This window comes from Ceratotherium simum, chromosome 4 (genome assembly GCF_057802395.1).
Source record: "Ceratotherium simum simum isolate JZ-2026a chromosome 4, ASM5780239v1, whole genome shotgun sequence".
NCBI classification, from domain to species: Eukaryota; Metazoa; Chordata; class Mammalia; order Perissodactyla; family Rhinocerotidae; genus Ceratotherium; species Ceratotherium simum.
The window spans coordinates 37,744,903-37,762,990 of record NC_141903.1 but is presented as its reverse complement, the minus strand read 5'-3'; the positions used below and the strand labels follow the sequence as shown (position 1 = coordinate 37,762,990).

The 18,088-nt window shown below is 36.1% G+C and overlaps 1 protein-coding gene across 10 annotated transcripts in view; it reads right to left on the bottom strand.

Annotated features, from left to right (window-relative positions):
* FAM13B (family with sequence similarity 13 member B) overlaps positions 1–18,088 on the bottom strand; it is an 87,503-nt gene that overhangs the window by 18,210 nt on the left and 51,205 nt on the right. For all 10 annotated transcript variants that reach the window (XM_087429749.1, XM_087429752.1, XM_087429751.1 and 7 more), the window contains 3 exons: positions 4,724–4,788; positions 2,493–2,541; positions 1,680–1,827 (listed from right to left, as the gene is read on the bottom strand). In XM_087429749.1, the coding sequence (XP_087285875.1) occupies positions 1,680–1,827; positions 2,493–2,541; positions 4,724–4,788 (262 nt within the window). The remainder of the gene's footprint in view (positions 1–1,679; positions 1,828–2,492; positions 2,542–4,723; positions 4,789–18,088) is intronic.

Below are 18,088 nucleotides of genomic sequence, written 5' to 3'. Positions count from 1 at the left end.
ATCTCCTCAGACAACGGAACCAACCGCTCTTCTATGTTTAAAACATAAGATCAGGACCCTAGGCCGAAGATTGCAAAGGGCTATTTATCTGCATCCTCCAAGAGGAAGAAGCATAAGTCCTTTGTCAGAATCCCAGCCTCATCTTTGAAAGATTCCTTTCCTACTGCGGCTCCTGGGATGCTCTGTTGACTACCACTCCTTTTTAGTGACTATGCCAGAATAATTAACTAAAAGGGACATTTGATCTTCACTGCCACCAGGATGCTAACATATCCCCTAACTCCGGGGAGCATCTTCATAAATTCCAAATGTCCTGAATAACCCAGAACAAAGCAAATGAAAGACAACTTCTTGATTTAGTGTAAGTTAAGACACAATATGCCACTGGGCATGCCAAACATCTACACCAAAAAAAAAAAAAAAAAAAGGAAGGGGTGGAGAGACAGCAGTAAAGATTGGCACAGACAATGACTTGATTGGGGCTTTTTAAAAATTGGCTATATCTTAAAAATATATAAATATATAAAAACACTCCAACTGTGATCAGGTGAGTGGACTTGAGGTGGCAAAAGGAGTCCATGGTATTGGTATTGCAATTCCTCTTATTATTGCCACTGTATGTCATCAGCTAACTTGCCAAAGGTGAGATAACCAAGGGATCTTCATCCAAGTGAACAAATATGTAACTTTAAGATTCCTGAGTCATCTCATTGTCTCTTTCCCTAGGAAGGTTTATGATCCAGAAGGACTCCTGGATCCAAATTTGTTGCTTGCATCCCCCACCCCCAACATTTTATTTGCAAATTTACAAATATACAGCAAAGTTGAAAGAATTTTACAATGAACGTTCATATACCAATCACCTATATTCTACCATAACATTTTACTATACTTGCTTTATAACATTTATCCATCCTGCTGCCATCTTATTTTTCTCATGGATTTCAAAGTAAACTGCAGATATCAATATACTTCCCCAGAAACACTTCAGCATGCAAATCACTCACTGGAGTTCAATATTTATTTAGTTTTTGCTTCTTGTGATAAAAAAAGAAAAACTTATATACAATGAAATGCACATCTTAAATATACATTTGCTGACTTTTGACAAATACGTATTTCCATGTGGCTGGCTTTTAAAATTTAAACTTCTCTCCTTTGTGAAAATTGTTAGGACCCCACTCCCATATCTTCATAACCTGATACAGGGATACAGGGATATGGTACAATATTTGTTTACAAATGCCATTGAAGATCATTTAAAAAAAGTATTCCTGGAGATCATAAAGAAAAGATAGCTATATATAAGCCCTCTGTTTAGATGTGGTGAGATCCCCTAGCTGTAACATACTGGTCTTGCAAAGACTGGGAGATAGCACCTGGTTTAACAATTAACAAAAGCCTGTCCTAGGTGGTTTTATTTTTTTAATCAGATCTAACATCCATCTTTAAAGCTAGTGGATCAAATAAGAACTTCTAGTTCATACAAGATAGTTGTCCATAATCTCATTAGTGTATTTGAGTAAAAACACTCACTAGCTCTTCTTATATGAAAGAGAGAATAGAAAAATTGAAATGAATAATGTTATCCAGAAAAGGGCAGTAATCTCATTACTGCTTTGGGTAATTTCAGTTACAAATAACACTGTCAGGAAAATAATGTGTATGGGTAAAATTACCTTCCCATTTATCACCATCAGAAATATTCTTCAGATCTAAATGTGGAATTTGGACACATGCTGCTTCCCCTTGAACACCAACACTTTGACCTCCTGGCACTTCTGATTCAGTGTTGGCATTCAAATCACATATCTTGCTACTAGAATCCTGTATTTTAAAATAAAAAATACATTTCACAACCATGAAGCTTTTCACCCAGCTTAAATATAACTAGCATATATCCTTGTGTAGTCTTCATTAGTTTATTGTGCCTGTACAGTCAACTGTCCCACTCCCACCATCCCAACTATTTTCAAATATAAATTTGCAATTTTATAATATATCTTACTGGGAGACAAAGTTTGGACCCCAAATTCAGGAAAGTGTTTTGTTTTGTTTTGTTTTGTTTTGTGAGGAAGATCAGCCCTGAGCTAACATCCATGCCAGTCCTCCTCTTTTTGCTGAGGAAGACTGGCCCTGGGCTAACAACCGTGCCCATCTTCGTCTACTTTATATGGGACGCCGCCACAGCATGACCTGACAAGTGGATTGGTGCGCGCCAAGGACGCGAACCCAGGCTGCCAGCAGCGGAGCGCGTGCACTTAACCGCTACACCATGGGGCCAGCCCCAGGAAAGTGTTTTCATAACCAAATTTCTTGTAACCAAAAGTGGCAAATTAAGTTGCTGCTTAACTGTAAAACATTTGGTAAGAGTATCTCTATTTTAATTTCCTTTAAACTTATTCAACCTAAGAGTTAAAGGCCAGACATAATAATCAGTAGATTAAACCTAGTTGAATTTTTAAGAACTGTAAGAGAAAAGTAGTTCTTACCAGAATCAAATGTGACAGTTTACCACTGTCAAATGACAAATATTCTTTCCTAAAAATACAAGTGAAGTTATTAGTCTTTTAAGAATAAATAGGTTACTATCATTGCATATTTCTTACCTAGATTTCTCTGTTCCCCATATAGTTAGCATTTATAGTGTGAGAGAAGAAAATGACAATTGAACATATGCCCATTCTTTGGAGCCCTATATCTGAAAATCACACACTACTGAAAAGATCCACAGAATCACTTCAAGTTCAGAAAAATTAAGTTAACGTTCACCACCCTCCCACACAACCACCCCCCAAAAGGAAAACATTTTGAAAAGAAAAATAAAATCTACAATGAATAGAAACCAAAAGGATTGAATATATAATGGAAAAGATTTTGTAAAATAAATATTAGTTTTAACCAAACAGCTCTATTCTTCCCCACTCTAGGACATTTTTTTTCTTTTAAAGAAGATTTTTTTAAAGGTATAGCTGTGTCCTATATTTTAAAACTGATTGTGTTCTATCACAATCAAAACAAGGTTACTACTTTAAACCTCTTCTTCCTCAAAACATGATACCGTGTAAAAAGAAAATTTCTTAAAATTTCAATTCACCTTTTATTCCCCCCACAACACTAATCCCTATTTAGAACAAGTGTTACAGCAAGCTGTCACAAATGATCTCTACCTATTTGACCAGTCAACAGAGCATCTAGTATCATAGTAGGTTATCAATATGCCTATTGTGGGAAAGTTCTTCTCCCCAGATACTGCGGCAATTTACGATGATACACACAGGTGCTGTGAACACTGCCATAAAAGAGTGCACTCAGAAGACAGGTCTTGCTCTCAATACAGCACGTCATCTCCTCATATACCTAATTACCTTATTCTTGCTGAGCACAAGAAACAAACTAAATTCCTTGGCAAGCTCAAAGGCCTTCCTCTGCTTGGAGTGGGAGCAAATGGTGGGAAGAGCTAAATTCTACCCTCACACACTAAAAGACCTAATCACCTAAATTTGAGAAACGAGTGTTAAACATGCAAAATGTAATCCACCTAACCAAGGAATAATTTTGGATCTAAAAACAAGTTTGCTAACCTATACACAAGTTGAAGAGAAAAGAGCTTTTTCCAAAAAGACTGAGTCCTCACTAAATGGATCCTTATGGTTCTACCAAATCCAGATGTCATCATTCTGGAGATGCCTGTTAATGCTGTTAATCTTATATCTTCAGCCCACAGCTCCAATACTCCCTGGGCTGGAAGAAGATCATTCCTGCCTCCTGAAAGGAAGCACAAGGAACTGCTGTAAGCAGGAAATCTGTGGACCTTCAGAGTATGGGGATGCTCCAGAGACATGGCTCCAAAGAATTTACTTACCCTCAGAGAACAAGTTTCCAACTCACAATTAAAATTTGAGACAATGGCATTAACACAAGTTTACCCATGCCAACAGGCTATCACCAAATTAGTAATGCTGTTTGGAATTTCTCAGTATTTACAATCTAGTCTGCAACTTCATTACTGATGTGTAAGATGAATATCAAATCATCTTTCCTAAGAGAGTGATAATATACTTCTTGGCAACATCTTCCAGAATCATAAAAAGAGTAACAAGACCCAAAACCTACCCAGTGACTTAAAATACTCTAGAAAGCTTCATTCAAGAGGACTCTATCTATCAAGTATCTATGGAGACTACATCTGGCTGAAGTACTCATTGCCTCAGGTGTCCCCCTCCCATTACTGCTAGCCAAGGAGGTAAACAAGCACCAACTGCATACGACTGCACTGGGACACACCAAGGACGAGTTTGAAGGGGAAGGAAAACATCCTATATGTATTTGTCAAAGCAAATATGTTACAATCTTTCAGTTAGTTATCCATAGTTCCAAAACTATGAATTAACTCACTGAAAGGTATATTCAGAATATCAATAAATTCCCAATTGTTCTACAAATCAACTGAAAGTTTTAAGTGTCTCCAAGAAGGTTGTGTTCTTCCCTCTGAATGTTTTCCAAATTTTAACTAATGTCTGTCTGAACCTGTACCCTCTCTGAATATTTATGGACATTTAATATGCTTTATGCTTACCATTAAAACAAGAACCTTGGTTTTTTAGATTACCTAAAATGTATGTTATAATGGATAGCTTTATCTAAAAATTTCACCCCAAAATTTGTATGGAACTCCAATTCTCAAAATGATTAATTGGCAATAATAAGAGAAAATGCTTACCTCTCAAGACAGCCATCTTCACTATCACCATGGTCATTGCATGGCTCTAACAGTATACCTACAGACTGACAAAAAGAACCCCTGTATTAATGGAGCTCCCAACACTCATATATGAGAGAAAGTTATCAATCTAAATTAGGATATTGGATTACAAGTTAGTCAAATACCCATCTTTAACTACTATTTATAATAGCCTGTAGGTGCTGACATCTCTTTTTACAGAGAGTAATTTATCTTCCTCAAAGCCTGAGTCATGCGTTTGAGTGTGTGTGTAAAATGGGGACGCTGCATTTCTCTACCCTATTAGGTCAAAGGTACTGCTACTACTATCACATTCCTTTTCCTTCCTTAGAATTCTTTCTTCCAAAAATGATGGTCTTGTGGTCCCAGCAGCTACCTGTTGCTTCTTTTTCTCCTCAGCCACAAACATGTAAGTTGGTAGCTTCCTACCAAGGTAACAGAAGAGTCATGTAGTTCACTAGATTCCTTTACTACATATATTTGAAATAACAACTGTGAACCTCAGAAACATGAGAATGCTCCCCAATTTTCCAGTGGGCTTACTGACAACATCCCATCCCTATTCCTCCCCGAAATAAATACCTACCAAGTTTAAAACAAATGTCCTGTGTATTACTACAAACCATGTTAACTTTTTAATGTTTTTGATTACCTCTGAAATCAACAAAAGGTTCGATTCTTCTTAGACTCTTAGGAAACTACCAACTGTCCAGATTTTTTTTTTTAATTTTTATTTATTTATTTTTTCCCCCAAAGCCCCAGTAGATAGTTGTATGTCATAGCTGCACATCCTTCTAGTTGCTGTATGTGGGACGCGGCCTCAGCATGGCCAGAGAAGCGGTGCATCAGTGCAAGCCCAGGATCCGAACCCGGGCCGCCAGCAGCGGAGCACACGCACTTAACCACTAAGCCACGGGGCTGGCCCTAATTGTCCACTTTTGTTTAATATGAGACAGTCCATAATTATTTGAAAAAAGCTATCAAAATACTTTTCCAACTACATATCTCCGTAAGGCTGAATTGCCTTCATACCCTCAAAACAAAAGAACCTATAGCAACAAACTTGAATGCAGAAGCAGATATGAGAATCCAGCTGACTTCTATTATGTCAGACAGGCATTAACAATATTTGTAAATATGTAAAACAATGCCACTCCTCAAAATAAAATTTTTCAAAAATAGCTGCTTTTTGACAGAAATACAAGGGAAAAGTAACAATGGAAATATAGAGCAACCGGGAAACAAAAGATAAAATGGCAGTATTAAGCCCTCATATATCAATAATCACTCTAAATGTAAATGGATTGAATTCACCAATCAAAAGACAGAGTGGCTGGATGGACTAAAAAACAAGACCCAACAATATGGCTGCCTCCAGGAAACACATCTCAGCTCTAAACACACACATAGGCAGAGAGTGAAGGGAAGGAAGATGATACTCCAAGCAAATAGCAAGCAAAAGAAAGCAGGTGTAGACAAAGCAGACTTTAAGATAAAAAAGATAATGAGAGACAAAGATGGGCAGTATATAATGATAAAAGGGACATTCCGCCAAGAAGACATAACACTTATTAATATATATGCACCTAACACAGGAAGTATATAAAACAAATATTAACAGTCCTAAAGGGAGAAATTGACAGCAACACAATAGTAGTAAGCGACTTTAACACCCCACTTACGTCAATGGATAGATCATCGAAACAAAAAGTCAACAAGGAAACAGTGGCCTCAAATGAAACACTAGATCAGATGGACTTAGTAGATGTAAAAAGAACATTCCATCCCCAAATATCAGAACACACATTCTTCTCAAGTGCATATGGAACGTTTTCAAAGATGGACCATATGTTGGGAAACAAGGCAAGCCTCAATAAATTTAAAGACTGAAATCATATCAAGCATCTTTTCAGACCACAACGCTATGAAACTAGAAATCCACTGTAAGCAAAAAGCTGGGAAAGTCACAAATATGTGGAGACTAAGCAACATGCTCCTGAACAACTGTTGGATCAATGAAGAAATCAAAGGAGAAATCAAAAAGTACCTACAGACAAATGAAATGAAAACACAACATACCAAAATGTATGGGATGCAGCAAAAGCAGTACTAAGAAGGAAACTTTTAGCAATACAGACCTGCCTCAAACAAATAAGAAAAATCTCAAATAAACAACCTTATCCTATACCTAAAAGAACTAGAAAAAGAAGAACAAACAAAGCCCAAAGTCAGTAAAAGGAAGGAAATAATAAAAATCCAAAAATAAACATATTAGAGACTAAAAAAATAATTAAAAAAAGGATCAGTGAAACTAAGAGCTGGTTCTTAGAGAAGATAAACAAAACTGACAAACCCTTAGCCAGACTCACTAAGAAAAAAAGACAGAAAGACTCAAATAAATAAAATTAGACATGAAAAAGGAGAAATTACAAGAGACACCACAGAAATACAAAGGATTATAAAAGACTACTATGAAAAGCTATATGCCAACAAATTGGATAACCCAGAAGACATGAATAAATTCTTAGAATCAGACAACCTCCCAAAACTGAATCAAGAAGAAATAGAGAAGAATCTGAATAGACCAATCACGAGAGATTGAAACAGTAATCAAAAACCTCTCCCACCAAAAAAGTCCAGGACCAGATGGCTTCTCCAGTGAATTCTACCAAACACTCAAAGATTTAATTCCTATCCTTCTCAAACTATTCCAAAATACTGAAGAGGACAGGATGCTTCCTAACTCATTTTACAAGGCCAACATTACCCTGATACCAAAACCAGAAAAAGACAACACAAAAAAGGAAAATTACAGGCCAATATTGCTGATGAACATAGATGCAAAAATCCTCAACAAAATATTAGCAAATAGAATACAACAATACATTAAAAGGATCATACACCACAATCAAGTGCGATTTGTTCCAGGGATGCGGGGTTGGTTCAACATCTGCAAATCAATCAACGTGATACACCACATTAACAAAATGAAGAATAAAAATCATACAATCAGGGCCGGCCCGGTGGCGTAGTGGTTAAGTTCACGCACTCTGCTTCGGTGGCCCGGGGTTTGCCAGTTTGGATCCGGGGTCCGGACCTACGCACCATTCATCAAGCCATGCTGTGGTGGCGTCCCATATAGAAAATAGAAGAAGATGGGCACAGATGTTAGCTCAGGGCCAATCTTCCTCAGCAAAAAGAGGAAGATTGGCAACGAATGTTAGTTCATGGCCAATCTCCCTCACCAAAAAGAAAAAAAAAAAAATCACATGATCATCTCAATAGATGCAGAGAAAGCATTTGACAACATACAGCATCCATTTTTGATAAAAACTCTCAATAAAATGGGTACAGAAGGAAAACACCTCAACATAATAAAGGCCATATATGACAAACCCACAGCCAACATCATACTCAATGATGAAAAACTGAAAGCCATTCCTCTGAGAACAGGAACAAGACAATGCTGCCTACTCTCGCCACTCTCATTCAACACAGTACTGGAAGTTTTAGCCAGAGCAATTAGGCAAGAAAAAGAAACAAAAGGGATCTAAATTGAAAAGGAAGAAGTGAAACTCTATTTGCAGATGACATGATTCTATATATACAAAAGCCTCAAGAATCCATCAGAAAACTATTAGAAATAATCAACAAATACAGTAAAGCTGCAGGATACAAAATCAACACACAAAAATCAGTTGCATTTCTGTACACTAATAATGAACTAGCAGAAACAGAAGTCAAGAACACAATCCCATTTGCAATTGCAACAAAAAGAATAAAATTCCTAGGAATAAATTTAACCAAGGAGGTGAAAGACCTATAGATTGAAAACTACAAGACATTACTGACAGAAATCGAAGAAAACATAAAGAAATGGAAAGATATTCCATGCTCATGGATCAGAAGAATAAACACAGGTAAAATTTACATACTACCTAAAGCAATCTACAGATCAATGCAATCCCAATCAGAATCCTAATGACATTCTTCATAGAAATAGAATAAAGAATGCTAAAACTTATATGGAACAACAAAAGACCCCCAACAGCCAAACAATCCTGAGAAAAAAGAACAAAGTTGGAGGTATCAGAATCCCTGTATTCAAATTATATTACAAAGCTATAGTAATCAAAACAGCATGGTACTGGCACAAAAACAGACACACAGATCAATGAAACAGAACTGAGAGCCCAGAAATAACGCCACACATCTATGGACAGCTAGTCTTTGACAAAGGAGCCAAGAACATACAATGAAGAAAAGAAAACCTTTTCAATAAATGGTGTTGGGAAAACTGGACAGCCACATGCAAAAGAATGAAAGCAGACCATTATCTTACTCCATACACAAAAATTAACTCAAAATGGATTAAAGACTTGAATGTAAGACCTGAAACCATAAAAGAAAATACAGGCAGTACACTCTGACATCAGCAGCATCTTTTCAAATACCATGTCTACTCAGGCAAGGGAAATAAAGAAATAATAAACAAATGGGACTCCATCAGATTAAAAAGCTTCTGCAAAGCAAAGGAAACCATCAACAAAAGGAAAAGACAATCCGCCAACTGGGAGAAAATATTTGCAAATCATATATCTGACAAGGGGTTAATTTCCAAAACATATGAAGAACTCATACAACTCAACAAAAAAAAAATTGAACATGATCAAAAAATAGGCAGAGGATTAAGAACAGACATTTTTCCAAAGAAGGTATATAGATGGCCAACAGGCACATGAAAAGCTGTTCAACATCACTAATTATTAGGGAAATGCAAATCAAAACTACAATGAGATATCACCTCACACCCATAAGAATGGCTGTAATTAACATGACAAGAAATAACAAATGTTGGAGAAGATGTGGAGAAAAGGGAACCCTCATACACTGCTGGTGGGAATGCAAACTGGTGCAGCCACTACAGAAAACAGTATGGAGACTACTCAAAAAACTAAAAATAGAAAGACCATATGATCCAGCTATTCCACTACTGGGTATTTATCCAAAGAATATGAAATCAACAATTCAAAAAGATTTATGCATCCCTATGTTCATCACAGCATTATTCACAATAACCAACACGTGGAAGCAATCCAAGTGCCCGTCAATGGATGAATGGATAAAGAATATGTGCTTATATATATACAATGGAATACTAGCCAGATATTTAAAAAAAAAAAAAAGACAAAATCATGCCATTTGCAACAACAGGGATAGACCTTGAGAGTATTAAACTAAGCGAAATAAGTCAGACAGAGAAAGAAAAATACCGTATGATTTCACTCATGTGTGAATGATAAACACATAGATAAGGAGAACAGATTAGTGGTTACTAGAGGAAAAGGGGATGCGGGGAGGGCAAAAGGGGTAAAGGGGCACATGTATTGTGACAGATAAAAACTAGACTATTGGTGGTGAACACGATGCAATCTATACAGAAACTGAAATATAACAACATACACCTGAAATTTACACAATGTTAAAAGCCAATATGACCTCAATAAAATAAACTAAAATAAAAAAGAAATACAGAGTTGAGAATACTTTGGGAAAAAATAGCTGTGTTTTTTTCTTTGGTGAGGAAGATTGGCCATGAGCTAACACCTGTTGCCAATCTTCTTTATTTTTTTTATTTTATTTATTTTTTTTGTGAGGAAGATCAGCTCTGAGCTGACATGCATGCCAATCCTCCTCCTTTTGCTGAGGAAGACTGGCCCTGGGCTAACATCCGTGCCCATCTTCCTCTACTTTATATGGGACGCTGCCACAGCATGGCCTGACAAGCAGTGCATCAGTGCGCGCCCAGGATCCGAACCCAGGCCACCAGCAGCGGAGCACGCGCACTTAACTGCTACACCACGGGGCTGGCCCCTAGCTGTTTTTTACTAAGGAAAAAAGCAACTTTATTTATGTTATCTTGAGTGAGTTTATTATTGTTATATTTCAGTGAATTTATAAACATTTTTTAATTTTTCAGTTTTAATTTCTAATATGGTAACTATTTATATGTAAACAAAGGTTTTGGGGGATTCTGAACAATTTTTAACAGTATAAAGAGGTCCTAAGACCCAAAGTGCAAGAAGCACTGATCTAGAAATCAGACTTCAGCAATCTTTACGCTCTGGAATATGCAGAAAGCTAGAAATGCAGCTTTACATTCTTAAATACGAAGGTTTCTGAGCACATGAAATAACCATTACCCAGACCCAATATTTAAAAGGAGCCTTGGCGGGCCCGGTGGCGCAAGCGGTTAAGCGCGCGTGCTCCACTGTGGCGGCCTGGGGTTCGCCGGTTCAGATCCCAGGCACTCACTGACGCACCCCTTGTCAGGCCATGCTGTTGCACCATCCCATATAAAGTGGAGGAAGATGGGCATGGATGTTAGCCCAGAGCCAGTCTTCCTCAGCAAAAAAAGGAGGATTGGCAGATGTTAGCTCAGGGCTGATCTTCCTCACAAAAAAAATAAAAATAAAAATAAAATGAGCCTTGGTATTTTACTCAAAGAACCAAATTCAAGCCCCAGCTCTCTCTCTCATCATAAATATGAGAATAACAATCATTTACTTGCCTATCTTACAGTTATTTTGAGAGAATCAAAAGAAATAGCTTATAAGAAAAACTATAAAGCTCTATTATAAAAGCATACTGTTACATCACCAACTCTAATTTAACCAACAATTCTTTTTAGTATGGAATAATTGAAACAAAGTATAAAGACTGATATAATTAATACCCACACACCCTACAGCCAGATTTAGGCAAGATAATTCTTAAACAAATAGTGAAAAGTAATAAACAAAAAGGCAATTGGAGGCAATTTAAAAGAAAGATACAGCGACAGAAGTAAAAGCTGACAGCTCAGCAGTGAAGAAGGCAGATGAAATGTGCAGTCAGGTACAGAATTCTGCTCTATATTATGCCCCAGGACAAAGAAAAATAAGAGTTATTAGAGTCAGGTTAGAATATGGCTAGACTTCAATTTACAAACAGGTAAATATGTAATACTTTCTTTAGAAATTTAAATGTTTCATTACTTGAAGAAATTTTACTTCCTCAGAATTCATTCTAGAAAAAACATTCATTCCTTTGCACATGGGTAGAGAGAGCTTGTTTTTTAAAAAATGTCAACTGGAAAAAGAGCCCATACTTTTTTCTCCTCTCCCTTCTCCACAAACATCAGGGTCCTCAAAAGGAGGTCTAAGGCACCCTGGTCTCAGTTGAGGCAAAAGCTAGAGAGCTGTGGTGGTGGTGGTGGCGGTGGCGGCGGCAGTAGTAGTGGGAACAGCAGCTGCAGCACAATCATACTGCCAAAGTCCTAGGGGCTGTTAGGGCTTACTGTCAGGAGCTAATTAAAGCCTAATGGGCATTTCCAGTAATTTCTCTGGTCTCCACCCATTCCTTAGCCATCCATAATTGGTGCTTTAAATTGCTTAGTTCTGCATCTTCCCATCCCCACCCACCTAGTTTTGCTCAAGCATGCTAGTTACTTCTTTTAAATAGGCTAAATATCCCCACTCCATCCTGCACATTTCATGTGCTTAGCAAACCCCTACTAAGTAGTATATTAAATACTTCAATCTAGCCCAATTTCTTCCATTGAATTGATGTGGTCAAAACTGATGAGGTCTCCACAGCAAAGTAAACCATCAACAAAATGAAAAGGCAACCTATGGAATGGGAGAAAATATTAGTAAATCATATATCTGATAAGGGGTTAATATCCAAAATATACAAAGAACTCATACAATCCAACAGCAAAAAAAACAATCTAATTAAAAAACAGAAGATTTGAACAGACATTTTCCCAAAGAACATATACAGCCAACAGGTACATGAAAAGATGTTCAACATCACTGATCATCAGGGAAACACAAATCAAAACAACAATGAGTTATCACCTCACACCTATCAGAACAGCTACTGTCAAAAAGACAAGAAATAACAAGTGTTGGCAAGGGTGTAGAGAAAGAGAACACCTGTGCACTACTGGTACAACCACTATGGAAAACAGTATGGAGGTTCCTCAAAAAATTAAAAATAGAACTACCAGGAATTATCAGTAATTTCACTTCTTGGTATTTATCCAAAGGAAAAAAAGACCCTAATTCAAAAAGATATATGCACCCTCATGTTCACTGCAGCATTATTTACAATGGCCAAGACACGGAAACAACCTAAGTGTCCACTGATGGAGAAATGAATAAACAAAATGTGGTGTGTGTGTGTAGATATATGTGATATATATATATGTGATATATATATCTACACACACAATGGAATATTATTCAATCATAAAAAAGAAGGAAATCCTGCCATTTGCAACAACACGGACGGACCTTGAGGGCATTATGCTCAGTGAAATAAGTCAGACAGAGAAAGACAAAATACCGTATGATCTCACTTATGTAGAATCTAAAAAAAAACCCCAAACTCATAGACATAGAGACCAGACTGGTGGTTGGCAAGAGGTAGGGGTTGGATGGTGGGTGAAATGGGTGAAGATGGTCAAAAGGTACCAATTTCCAGTTATAAATAAGTTACGGGGATATAATGTACAGCATGGTGACTATAGTTAATAATACTGTACTGTATATTTGAAAGTTGCTAAAAGAGTAGATCTTAAAAATCTCATCATAAGAAAAAAAAAAGGTTTAACTGTGTGTGGTGACAGACGTTAACTAGACATGTTGTGATCATTTCACAATGTATACATATAGCAAATCATTATGTTATACACCTGAAACTAATATAATGTTGTATGTCAATTATATCTCAATTTAAAAAAATCAGAAAGAGAGAGAGAGAGATTGGGGTGATAAAAAAATGTTATTGAGTGGTTTTTCCCTATTGGAGGTTTTCAGTATTTCTGTTAACTGTTTAAGGAAAAAAAAAAAAAAAACTAATGAGGTCTCATAACAGTACAAGTCAAATGGACAGCTATGTCTTCCTCTTGGCTGTCTGCTAGAGTTTCCCTAATAACTTCCGGCCTCCACTTCTGAAAGGGGATAATTACATTCCAGTAGTTTCTCAGTGTTTGGAAGATATAAATAATTGTAAATCTGGCAGGGCACCACCAATGAAGCCCTGCTAATCCTGAAATGGATTGATTTTCTTAGAAGTTTACTAATAAGACCAGGTATTATAATGTGAACTCTAATCAGGCTATTGACTTTTATACAGTTTCAACCCCCAAAATAGTCCAAATTACCATACAACTTGTTGTACCTATTTAAAAATTTACAGAGACCAATCTTGTCATATCGATACAAAACCCTTCATATTTACTACAGAATCCAATAGCACGTTTAAAAAAAAGCTAATTTGCAAAAGACATATATCTGATAAAAGACTGTTACTCAAAATATACAAAGAACTCTTAAAACTCAAGAGAAAACAACCTGATTAATAAATGAGCAAAAGACCTGAACTCACCAAAAATATACAGTTGGCAAATACGCATATGAAAAGATGCCCAACATCATATGTCATCAGGGAATTGCAAATTAAAACAATGAGATACCACTAGACACCTATTATAACAGCCAAAATCAAAAGATTGACAACAACAAATGCTGGCCAGGATGTGGAGCAACAGGAACTCTCATTCACTGCTGGTGAATGAATGAGAAACACACTCAAATTTATGGAGGCTTTTAGTTTATAATAAAGGTGGCATTTCAAATCAGTGGGGAAAAGATAGATTATTCAATAAATTCATGTATTGGGAAAACTAGGTAAACAGCTAAGAAAAAAGCTAAATCCATTCTTCCTACCTCACACAATGATAAATTCCAAATGGGCCAAATATTTAAATATGGAAAATGAAACTATAGAAATATTTAAAAAGAAGAAGAAAATCAGTTTAAAATCTCAGAGTAGGGAAGGCCTTTCTAACGACATAAAACCTAAAATCTAAAAAAAAAACAAAAAACTGATTAAATTGAATATTGTCAAAAATTACCTTAAGTAGTCAAAAGACAACAAACTGGAAATATATATGTGCAACTGATCACAAAAAGGGGGTGATATTTCCTTAATAAAAAAAAGTGCCTAAAAATCAAAAAGGAAAAAAAACCCAACAACCCAATAGAAAAATGTGCAAAGGATACAGACAATTGGAAGTAGAAACATTTCTATAGAAATGTTAATGAAAATTATAATTTACAAGTTTCACTTACCAGGTCGTAATAAAAAATCTGCTATTGGTAAGGGTGAGGTAAAATAAAATAGGTACTCCTATACATTACTAGTTCATAGTGTAAACTGGTTCAATGGAGGGCCATTTGGCAATACAGTCAGGCGTCGCTTAATGACAGGGATACGTTTTGAGAAATGTGTCATTAGGCAATTTCATCATTGTAGAAACATCAGAGAGTGTACTTACACAACTTAGATAGTATAGCCTACTATACACCTGGGCTATATGGTACTAATCTTATGGGACCACCGTCGTAAAAATGGCCCATTGTTAACCAAAACATCATCATGCAGCGCATGACTGTATATAATAACATTACAAACTCATATTCTTTATGACCCAAAATTCTACTTTTATAAATTTATCCTAAGATAAGTCTGCACATGGTGAAATAGTGTATGTACGAGGCTATTCATTGCAGCAGTTTTTAGGAAAGGACAATGTTTTTGTATAGTTTTATTACATGCCATTATAGTGGAGGAGAAATTAATATGGATAGATAGGGATGGGAATATTCTTTGGTAACTTTTTAATTTTTACTATCTGAATCTATCCCTTTTCAAATGACAAATATATAAAAATTATATTTTAAAAATCTATAGAACAAAAATCAATTATCTACACATAAAGCATTTAGTCACCAAAGATTCCTTAAGACTAATTTCACACTAGCTAATCAACAACCACTAGGGATCTATGGTGTGACTAGCAGCACCTAGTACTCGTTAGTTTATTTGAAATGTTAAAAAGTAATCAGGTTTCCTTATATTTCAAGTCAATTTCAGAGAAACGATCTTCAAAATTATTTTTTGTAGCTAAAATCTTGACCTCCTTACAATATTCTAACCCAGGGGTCAGCAAACTATAGCCAAATCCAGCCCACTGCCAGTTTTTTACGGTAAGTTAAGAATGTTTTTTACCATTTTTAAGTGGTTGGAGGGAAAAAAAAAAAATCAAAAGAATAATAATATTTTGTGACTTAAAATTATAGGAAATTCAAATTTCAGTGTCCATAAATAAAGTTGTTTTTAGTGGAACATAGCCATGCTATATTATTTACATATTTTCTATGGCTGCTTTCATGCTACAACAGTAGTGCTAAATAGTTATGACACACTGTAAGGTCCACAAAGCCTAAAATATTTACCATCTGGCCCTTTAGGAAAAAGCTTGCGGACTCCTACTCTAGCCAGCCTTACAAATTCTCTGGACTCTAGTTACTTCCTATCTAAGTCATTTGAATCATGCCATGTCACATATCTTTTCCAACTCATATACCCCTCTTCTGGTAACTTTTTCACCTTGCTCACTTCTACTGAACCAGCTTTAAGGCCTCATTTCAAGATTCCAACCCACTGAACATGTACTCTGCCCCTCTGGCCAACTATTTCAAAGCTTTTTTATCAATGCTCTTACCAATGTGGAACAAGTTAAAGGTCAGCTTTCTGTCCTCCAGGCAAATACTACAAGATAACATCACATATATAACCTTGCTTGAGTTGGCTCACTACAAACATGCCGTCAAACTTCAATTAGACCCCTACTGGTATTCAAGTACTACTAATTCACTTCTACTTGATCTCTGATCTACTTGATTTCTCCACATGGAGGCTCTTATAAAACTTTACCAGCTTCTTCAAACCCCAAACCCTATTCCTTTCTCCTCATCCTCTGCAGATGAGGCATTTCATCTGAAAGGGGTCAAAAACATCTGGAACAAGTCCCCCAAACTCCTCCCACTTCAAAAATATTCTCTATCTCCTCTTCAATTGAGGATTAAAAGTATCTTTTCCTATGTAGGACTAGTCACTCAATCTGTGTCCTGAATCATCTTCCCTCCATCTCCCACCACCACACAACCTCCCTATGTAGTGTTCCATTAATTATCCCATTTTACTAACATTTCCATTAATTATCCTGGTTTACTGACATTTTTCTATCTCTCCCTATTAGTGACTGATTCCCATCCTTCCTACCAACATCCTCAAATCTCCTTCCTTCCTACAGAAAGAAAAACACAGACACAACACAAAAACTCTTCCACACTAGACTGCCTCAAGTGTTCTCTTTTCTTTTATTTTCAATGCAAAATTTGTCCAAAAGGCATTCCACTTTGCTGCCTCTACCTACTCCTTTGATACTCATTCCCCAACCCTTAACATCTGTCTTCTTCCTTGAAATCCACTACCCTACCAAAGTTCCTCTTGCTTTACCAATAATTTCTATCACTAAATCCAATGAATTTTCTTTAATTGAAATTAATTTTTTGCTTAAATTATTTGATTAAAAATCAACAGAAACAGTCAGAAACCTAAATGTAAAAGAGTATATGAAGAACAGTAAAATCACCCATAATCCCATCAGTCAAAGATGGCCAGTGTAAATATTTTGTTGCATTTCTTCTTAGTCTTTCAACTATGTGTCAATATCACACAAACTGGGACTGCATTAGTTCCAGCAATCAACACCTGGATTTCTTCAATATAACTTTACATCATGACTATTACTCAGGCCTTTAAAATATCATTTTTAACTCCTCAACAATATCCCATTATATGGATATACCATGATTTATGTGACCATCTCCCAGTTAATGAAAATTTCTACTGCTTCCTGTTTTTTTCCTACTGAAAATAAACCCTTAATAAGAATTCTAGTAGACAAATCTTTGCATGCATCTCTAACTTGTGTGTATTTTCTTAGGACATAGTCCTAGATTTTGAAATTTCTAAGTAAAAGGTTTTAAGGTCTTTTGTTCTTATTGTCAACATGATTTTCAGAAAGTTTGTAGGGATTTATACTCCCAATGTCTGTGTATAAGGACGCCCATCTCACCTTACCCTCACCAGCATTAAATATATTGTTCTTGGGTGATTTTAATTCTTTTGTTCAACAGTGAGACAAAGGGGGTAAAAAACCCAAACACTATTAGACTTTTAACCTGATTAGCAAGCAAATAAATAAAAATTTAACTTACTGTTGCTATTTTATTTCTGCATATTTGCCTCCCATCCCTTTTGTTTCTTTTAACTATTTTGACAGAATTTCAGATTTAGGAAAAAATCCACCCTTTTTGATAATCCCAATTTGTATGGCCATTGCTGCTTTTTCTTCCAAAGCCCTAGAATATAGATGTTCACCAA